Source organism: Erpetoichthys calabaricus, chromosome 5 (genome assembly GCF_900747795.2).
Source record: "Erpetoichthys calabaricus chromosome 5, fErpCal1.3, whole genome shotgun sequence".
NCBI classification, from domain to species: Eukaryota; Metazoa; Chordata; class Cladistia; order Polypteriformes; family Polypteridae; genus Erpetoichthys; species Erpetoichthys calabaricus.
The window spans coordinates 198,448,285-198,458,055 of NC_041398.2; the positions used below are offsets into that span (position 1 = coordinate 198,448,285).

Sequence of the window (9,771 nt, forward strand, 5' to 3'; positions counted from 1 at the left end):
GATAAAGGTGGCAGCACTGCAAGGATTATGTTTTTTGATTTTTCCAGAGCCTTCAATACCATCCAGCCAGCCCCTCTTAAGGGGTAACTTCAGAGATATGCAAGTGGAAGAATCTATGGTGTCCTGGGTAATGGACCACCTTTCGGGCAGACCACATTTTGAGACTCAAGGACTGTTATTTCTGATACGGATGTGAGCAACACTGGAGCACTTCAGAGAACAATCCTTTCTCCTTTTCTCATCACTCTGTGAACCTCAGACTATAAATATAACACCAGGTCATGTCACTTGCAGAAATTCTCGGATGATTCTTCACTTATGGGGTGTATTGATAGGGGAAATGAGACAGAGTATAACAATCAGGTGGATAACTTGTTTCTTGGTGCAGAAAGAATTGTATGCAACTTAACATCAGCAAAACCAAGGAAATGGTTATTCACTTTCATCACACCAAAGAGCCAGTTTGTTTGCTCAATATTCTGGGAGTGGATGTACAGGACGTGCATTCTACAGGTCAATGACAGGTTGAACAGGTGTCATAACAGAGAAACTATATAGGAAAGAGCAAAGCAAGTTATTTTTTTCTTAGGAGATTGTGTTCCTTTAATGTGGGTAGTAACATTGGTCACATCTTCTACAACTCTGTTATGGCCAGTATGATTTTCTAGGCTGTGGTATGCAGGGGTGGTAACATCACTTCAAGAGAGGACCACCAAATCAACAAGCTAATTAAAAGGGCATGCCCATTAATTGAATGCACTCTGGACAGGTCTAGTCAAGTCAGGGGGCATGCACTGGTACAGCGTGTTGCCATGCCCACCACAACACGACGAAACAGCTTGGGATGCTGGTTGGCAATCCCCTAGGCAGACACGCGGTCCACTCCCACCTCCCTGAAATGACCATCTATCTGCAACAGCCAAGTGTGAGCTGGATCAACTTTGGGGAATTGCGCCACATGGCCATAGTGCCGTAACTGTCGCTCCCTCACAATGCAGGTAATAGGCCTAACTCGGGACTCCATGAGCAACCGCTCGTTTGAAACAAAGTTAAACTAGCAGTACCCATGGATTTTACGAAGAGACACAGTACTGAAAGAGTCCAGTCTTCATCTCATATGCATATAGCAAGTCAGGAAGCACCAGGACTCTAAAGACTTGGACCTTCATCCAAGGATGTCGGAAGCAGCACAGACCCCTTTCCACTGCTCTCATGACTCCCATCCAACCAACCCCACCCCCAATCCCAATCAATCTACTGACTTTGTAGGAAGAGTCACCAGAGACATGAATGTCTCTACCGAGGTAAGTAAACCTCTCAACGAAGTCGACATTCTCTCTACAGACAGACACACTGCTAATGGCTGTGCCCAAGAGGTTATTAAAGGCCTAGATCTTGGTAATTATCCAGGACTTTCGCAAGCCTAGGCACTCAGACTAATTGCTCAGTCTCTCAAGAGCCCTGATAAGAACCTCCATTGACTCCACGAAGATCAGAGCATCATCAGCAAAGTCAAGGTAAGTGAATTTTTCTTCACATTCTTTCTGCCCCACAGCTGCTGGACCCCACAACGCTGCCCAACAACCAGTCCATGCAAGCACTGAACAGACTAGGAGCAAGAACAAAGCCCTGATGAAATCCAGAACCAACTGGGAAAAATGCAGAGGTTCTATCCACACTCTGCACAGCACTCACAGTACCAGTGTACATGCCAGCCATGATTTTCAGCAACTTCAGGGGGACCCCGCAAAGTTTCAGGATGTCCTACACCTTATGAGTCGAACACCTTACAAAAACCTGTAACAAAGTCTGCAATGAAACTTTGCCGATATTCGCGTTTACACTCCATGAGAACCCTCAGTGCCAGGATGCAATGGATGATAGACTCCTTAGGCATAAAATCAGACTGCTCCGGTTGCTGGTAGATGAGCAAGTGAGCATGGATCCTATTGAGGATGACACTAGCAAGCACCTAAATGGCACTGAGAGCAGTGTTATTCCCCTGCAGTTGCCGCAATCCAGGCGATCACCCTTCCATTTCCAGATAGGGACGACAATTCCTGTTTTCAAGTTAGGATGATGCCCGTCTCCCAAATGGAAGCAAAGATTGGGTGCAATGCAAGGAGGACAGCCTTACCACCAGCCTGGAGAAGCTCACCCCAGAAATCACAGATCCCTACAGCCTTCCCTACCCTCAGCTGGTTCACCACCTGTGCAATGTCAGTGAGACTGGGCGGTTCACAGCTAATTGAAGGATCAGCGTCAAGAACCGTGGACACCTCTGTGTCCAATTTCCCAGCCGGAGGATCAGCTTTAAACAGCTGCTCAAAGCAGCCAGCCCAGCGGGACACAATTGCAGTGTCATCCGTAAGGACCGTTCCATCAGCCACCCTGACTGCGACTGTGAGGAACAGATTCTGATATGTGTAATGCTTTAATTCCTCTGTAAGCAGGATGTGGGTCACTGGACCATAGATGGTGTGTCACTTGCTCACAGATTCCTCAAACAAACACCACCTTATCTGCCCTGAGAGCCCTCACAGCTGTCCTTATCATTTCCTGGTACAGACCAGAGTCGCCATCAAGCTGTGCGCTGCGACTCCTCTCGATGATTTCCAGGGAGCCCTTTGCGAGGAACACCTTCTTCTGGGAACACCGGCAACACCAACAGAACCCTCGGCAACCTTCAGGGTTTTGTCACGAAAAGTCTCCCTCATCACAATAGGATCACTCTGGACCCTCTGGAAGTATTACCAAAGGGGAAAATTAAAACAAAACTGAGTGGCATTATGAACAATGCTGTTCATCCTCTTCCTGACACACTAACACGGAGTACTTTCAGCCAACGAACGGTCAATTAACACAACTGGGGCTCCTTTACACCAACAACAATACACCTTTGTAATACCTCACTCACTGTGACTGTGGCTGCCAAATCAGACGTTTTCTTTCTTTTTAGTCATTCGGGTGTGTGTTTATAGCATAGCGCGTGTGTATATATTTATTTATCTATTTATTTATTTATTTAAAGAGCTTCTGGTAAAAGCCAAATTTCCCCCAAGAACAAATAAAGTTCTGACAATCTGTTAGAGGGGCCTGACTCATACTACAAAGCAGCACAAAGATCTAAACTAGTCAAATAAATGTCTGTTCAATGTTGCAGTTTGGAAACATTTACTTAAAAACATTTTATTGGCCGAAACATACATAGCAGCTCATTTCATCAGTATCGTAAACTAACCACAGATACAGTGTTATCTACTTGTTACAACTGTAGCAAGCACTGCCAGAGGAAAGTTATAACATTCTCTGCTTGTCTGCGTGGGTTTTTTCTGAATACTCCACTTTCCTCCCACATCCTGAAGGCATGAAGGTAAGGTAAAACAACAACTCTAAGCTGTCTATGCAGGAGAAAGTTTCAGTATGTGCACTTGAATGTACCCTGCTATTGAGTTGCACTTCATTCAAAACTGGTTCCTGCCTTGCAGCCAATGTTGCCAACTTAAGGAACAGCTATCATCATGACACCAAATTTTATAGTCTGATTCAAAAGTGGATGGATTCACTGACAAATGTAAGTATATCTATGACATTTAGAAGATGACTACTAAGACTCCATTTTGTGATGACATGCCCACAGTTAGTCTTCTTTCCATAGTATTGCTGTTGCCCATTCATTTCATAACATGTTGTACATGCAGAAATGCTGTAAATTTAAGTATGTATGACCTTTCTGTTAGCTTAAACAAGTCTGGCCAATCACCTCTAACTTTGATCATTAACAAGGAGTTTTTTGCCCACAGAACTGCTATTCACTAGATGTTTTTTGTTTATTAGACTATTATCTGTAAACTCTAGAGACTATAGTGCAGTGGTTCTCAAACTGTGGGGAGCAAAGTAACAAAAAGGGGGGCGCGAAGATGTTAAAAAAAAGAAAACAAGAATCGAAAATATGAAAAACACATCTATTGAAACCAAAACAAATTAACTTAAACTACATTCTGATACTAGAAAAATAAATATAGAGTTAGATAAATGTCGATAAAAGTTAAGTAGGTATAATAAAATATGCATCTATGATATATCATTAATTAAAAAAAGAACAAATTGGTATTAGTGGGCTCCTTTCAAAAAAACGTTAGGTGGGGCGCGATTAAAACTGTTATAAAAACTCTGGTCGCAAATACTTAAAGGTTGAGAAACGCTGCTATAGTGCATGAACATCTCAGCAGGACAGCTATTACTGCGATGCAGGAACAGCTTCCTCTGACACCAACCATAACTTCATATTCCAAAAAACACAGATCACACATCTTAGCCACTCTCACATTTTCTAATAATAACTAAAGTTCTTGAGGAGGTAGATATTTTCATTAAAAGAGAAGGTGTACCTAATAATGTGGCTACAGAGAACTGCAGTATGTTAGTGTTGAATCAGTACTAAAATTTTGATTTCAGTATCAATACCAGCTTTCAAACCTCAGTACCGGTACCAAATGACTAACCTCCCTGCTCCCCCCTTCTAACACCTGCTTCATTCACCAGCCCACAAATATGTGCAACTCCCTGCTACCCCACACTCTACAAATTATTAACAGGAGTTTTTGCTCCTTGGAGTGTCCAGTGTATATATTTGAAGTGTGGGAAGACCTCCCTGGTGATCTGAACCAGATGTAATGTATATATCAATTTGGCAATCAAAGAGTGAAGGGGGGGGCTGGGTACCAATCAAGCTCATGAATGCTTGAAAACTATAATTTACTTCTGATAGCTAAATTAAAGAAATGCTGTTACCGCACCATTTCAACAACTGGATTTTTCTTTTTTTACTTCCAGTATACCATGTAAACCTACAGTACATACACACATGTGGGATGTGCAACATAATTCTGTAGCATAATTCATGGTCAGTTCATTAATACTTCATTATCAATCCCAAAAGTTTTCCCATGAATGGTACCTCTTACAGCTCCAAACAAGTACAAATATGAGGGAACAAGACAATGGACATAGTGGATGAATAAGACCTGTTCATCTGAGTTTTGCACTTGCTTCATGGGTTTTGAGAAGTGTGTGTGTGTGAGACTGTACATTACTATGCTAAAGACTTTCAATAGCATTATTGTGAAGTCAAAATCGCCTTAAATGCCTCAAGAGTTTAAATTTACAAATTGTGCATCCCAAATCATAGTGACCCTGACTTTCTCTGCTTTCTCAAGGGATAACTTTAAACTTTTTCATTTTATTAGAAGCTGAACAATGTTATTCTACTTACCGTCTTCTGATGTCTGATTTAAAGTGATCGGACAAAACAAAATCTCACTCTCATCAGCTCAGTAACAAAAGAGCAAAAGGCAATGAGCAAAAGCACTTAAAAAAGGCAAATACAATGTTAGGTTATGCAGGAGACAGAGCTGGAGGTAGCAGAGTTAAAGATGCTAAGATTTGCACTGGGTGTGACGAGGATGGCTAGGATTAGAAAGGAGTACATTAGAGGTTCAGCTCAAGTTGGACAGTTGGGAGACAAAATCAGAGAGGTGAGATTGCATTGGTTTGGACATGTGCAGAGGAGAGATGCTGAATATATTGGGAGAAGGATGCTAAGGATAGAGCTGCCAGGGAAGAGGAAAAGAGGAAGGCTTAAGAGAAGGTTTATGGATGTGGTGAGAGAGGACATGCAGGTGATGGGTGTAACAGAACAAGATGCAGAGGACAGAAAGATATGGAAGAAGATGATCCGCTGTGGCAAACCCTAACAGGAGCAGCCGAAAGAAGAAGATATTGTAAAATCTTTTAAGAATAAATCAAGGGATATTATGCTCAAATTGCTTAATGTACAAGTAAGACCTCTGCAGTGCTGTCTGCAATTGTGGTCACAGTATTATAAAAAGACATTGCTCTTTAAGCTGTACAGAGGGGAATAACCAAGTGCTTTACAATAGTAAAGAAAAGGCCCATGTAACTAAACTTCTTCAGTCTCAAGCACAGAAGGCTGCATGGGGTCCTAATCCAGGTCTTCAAACTTCTCAAATGGTACTGAAAAAGGTAATCCAGCAGAATTCCTTCAGTTAAACAGAGAATCACATACTCAAGGACAATAGATGAAACTAAGGGGAAAGGTATTCAAGACTGAAGCCAGAAAACATTTTTATACATAAGCAGTTGTGGGAATTTAGAACAAACTAACGATTTATGCAGGAACCTTGAAGACTTTTGAAAAGTATCTGAAAAACAGACATAACTTACTGTACCAATTAGCTAGCCAAAACAGCCTAATGGACAGAATTGTCTCCTCCTGTTTGTCAAACTACTTATGTTCCTATATGCTTTCACACTACCCTTGGATACTGCGAGCTTGTTGGTTTTAATCTGTTGGTACTCGTGGATAAACTCATCAGCTGATGTTGGACATTGCAGGCACAAGGTGTATCATTATCACTAAGTTCCTCTTGGCCTTTCCCAGAATCTGGAATTTGTAAGAAATAAAACTAACAGTGCTTTGATCTCTCTCTGTCTCCCCCCAATGCGCACCAACACATTTCTATACAAATGTCATTATATACAATTTCTAACAGGCTGTTGGTTTTGTTATTGATTCTGATTATTAAAGATGCACTAGAAAATGGATTGTCTTGCTGTAGTGCATTAGCTAGCAAGCGATTTCAGATCATCACAGAATATGTTCAAGACATGAACAGAAAAAGAGAGATGGTGTACTGTATATCACAGGGGTGACTTCTACACTACATTTTATAAACTAAAACACTGACATTCCGACAGGCACTTAAAAAAATAAACCAAATATCATTTTTCCATTAACATTTATGCATACCCGATTACGTTTTGCATCAGTGAAAAGATGGGATAATATATAGATTTGTGATCTTCAAAATGCACAAAAAGCCTAGTGCTAAAAGGAAAGACAATTTATTTTTATGGCTACAAAATATGTGTACCAGTTGATAATGTGTACATTATTATGTTCTGTGATATATTAACACTTTGTCCAGGGCTGTTTTTCTGAAGCTGAGGAGATGAATGAATGTATAGACTCTGTTTTAGTTCTCTTTTAAGAAGGCCAATGCTGCATATTTCAACACTACTACCGGTACTTATTTGTTTGTTTTGTTATTCTATATCAGCTACCTGTTGTCACTTCTCGGCATAGTGGTGCAGAAGTCAGGAATAACTCCGCCAAGCTTCACTTCATCATGCATGTTGTGCTGGAAGCCATTATTCAATCCAAGGGGCACTACATTAGGTTTTTGTAGGGGTGGGTGTACATACATAAAAAAATAAAGTTTTTGGCAAAATAAATAGGCAATGTTTAGCAGTGTCTGGTTTTCCTAATGTTATTGTAGTACTATACTGCACTTATTATTATATTGCAAAAAGGGCACCTAGTGAGAATGAAGATGCATTTGTTAACTCTAAACAGTAACATTACATTAACCACAAGTAATTTGTGATGCCAAAAATAAACTGACACATTGTGACTCGGTGGCCCAGGTCAATCCATGTTTCATTTACTCTGAGACAAAGTAGCTTTGGCAGATAGGATGTTACTATACGTGTTGGCTGGCTCGTTGGTAACCCTCAGTTTTTCATCCGGCCTATACAATACTATTCATTGTACCAGCAGTTATTTCATTAAATGTGCCATGCAATAGCAGCTACCCACTCAGACGCTGGCACCTTATGCCTTTCCCCGAACCCCAAAACACTGAGAAGAGGCACTACATTGTTTTGCTGGCTCTTGCATGCTTAGTTGCAGAGTGCAGCACAGGACTTGATGCATCAGGAGGGAGACTGCTCTATCAGCCAATGAAGGTCAGCAGCTTCATGACTGCATGTGTACAAGGTTAATTAGAATAGTCCATATATGATTATTTCATGGTGTCAACCGGGCAAGGTTTGACGCCCAAACAAGTATGCATACTTTTTTTGGTGTATTTGGTGCATTTTCATGTTTTTTGATCTATGCATTTTTTCACCCAAATCCATGCCAATTAGCCCCCCCGTTCCCTTTCATTCTGAACTACATTAACAAGTTTTAATAAATGGATATATATCCAAAAGTAACCCAAACAAAACAAAAATGTTCTGATGAATACAGCTTAGATAGATGAATATTACACATGCAAAAGCATAAATAACCTAAACAAAAACCAGACCACGTATCTATTTTAAAACTGTTGCTGTTCATACTATCATCTGCTAATTTGCATCAATATTATTATTCATTGTACAATCTGCTTACAATTTAATTCAATTTGTTTTTCCCTGCAAAATTGCTCAAATTTTGCGTAGAATAAAGTGTGTCAAAGGCCAGAATACAGAAATGCCAGCGTGACGTATCATTCGGGGGAGAAAACACCTCTGGGGTTCTAGGGACAAAATATCTAAACACCTCCTTAGACAGACGTGGATCAAGACCACAAAGTAAGTTATGTTATTATTTTAAACCTCCAAACCCCTCCCAAAAGCAGACGCGCTAACAGCAGGCACGCCGTTGGCTGCTGCTGTCGCAGAAGGAGGAAGTCCAGAGCGGATTCTTCTCAATACTCAGTCGGTTCACTGCGATGTAGAATGACCACCGCCTGGGTTACAGTGTAATAAACAAGGAAGGAAAATACTGGAGTAGCAAGAGTTGCGCTTCGATAAGCAACAATAGGATAACTGTTTTTCTTTCTTTTTGTACACGTGGGGGAGACGTCTCCTACAGTCCCACTCCACCCCAGACGAAAAGCAAAACAAAATACAACCCAACATGACAAAAAAAATCACAATACATCTCCCCTTGCCAGGTTCCTCCTATCAGTCCACAACCAGGGAGCACACACAGATTCCAGTCCGGTCGGAATGTGTACGTGTGTACACAAGGGTGATAGACAGTGCAGTGATTCTAATCAGTAGCTCTGTTGAAAACACTACAATAACCTCAACGCCACTCCACTGATTTACAGAAACATCACTCGCTAAATGTTGGCTACAGCAGCTGCAGTGCAAAAAACATCCGTGCTCGATAAAACAGCATCAAAACCTTTTGCCACTTTTTCATTCTTATTTTGGGTTTTCCAGACACCCCCCTCCCTCCACCCCCCTCCGTGTGTCTGCCTTCCTCACCTCTTGAGAGATCGAGCGGTACATTTTCTTCCCCGCTGTCATTCCGACCTGTCAAACACAAGAGAAAAAACACAAGAGTGAGAACTAATGGGACGAGCACTCCAGCTCAAAAACGTTGACGACACCGTGTGCACACAGTCCAAAAAGGGAAATCGCAGTCGTCGACGGATCAATTAGCAGGTATGTGCCTGTCTTACCTCGCATCCTAATGCTCCAGATCTGACGGCCGCGGATGCTGACCGCCATCTTTGTGGAACATTCACAACACCGGAAACCTCGAGGAATATCGCGAGAGTGCTCCTTGCTAACCGGCTCCCTCTCCTGCTATGCCGTACAGATTTGTGACGTAAACACCTTGGACGGTAGCGACACGCTGTGGCCAGAAACGGCTGTTAACTATCGCCCGCTTCGGCAAAATGTTTGGTAATAAGATCGAAAGGAATTGAAATGCATTTTTTGCGCCCTGTTTGGTGGAACTGAGTGTGAATTATGGCTTCAAGGTAGAACAACCATACAATTACATATATCTGTTATTTCCCTTTGTCAAGACTTGCGGTGGAATGCACTTTTTATTTTCTTGAGGTTGGTGGGCAGTATGAGGTACAAAACAGAATTTTGGTAGAGGAAGGCGGTAAATGAAAATGT

At 41.6% G+C, this 9,771-nt stretch overlaps 1 protein-coding gene across 1 annotated transcript in view; it reads right to left on the reverse strand.

Annotated features, from left to right (window-relative positions):
- The window catches only part of LOC114652861 (rapamycin-insensitive companion of mTOR-like), a 164,283-nt gene extending 154,819 nt beyond the window's left edge, over nucleotides 1-9,464 (reverse strand). The window contains exons 1-2 of the mRNA XM_051927674.1: nucleotides 9,324-9,464; nucleotides 9,127-9,174 (exon numbers count right to left, since the gene is read on the reverse strand). Coding sequence (XP_051783634.1) covers nucleotides 9,127-9,174; nucleotides 9,324-9,372 — 97 coding nt within the window. The 5' untranslated portion in view covers nucleotides 9,373-9,464. The remainder of the gene's footprint in view (nucleotides 1-9,126; nucleotides 9,175-9,323) is intronic.
- Between the last annotated feature and the right edge of the window lie 307 nt (nucleotides 9,465-9,771).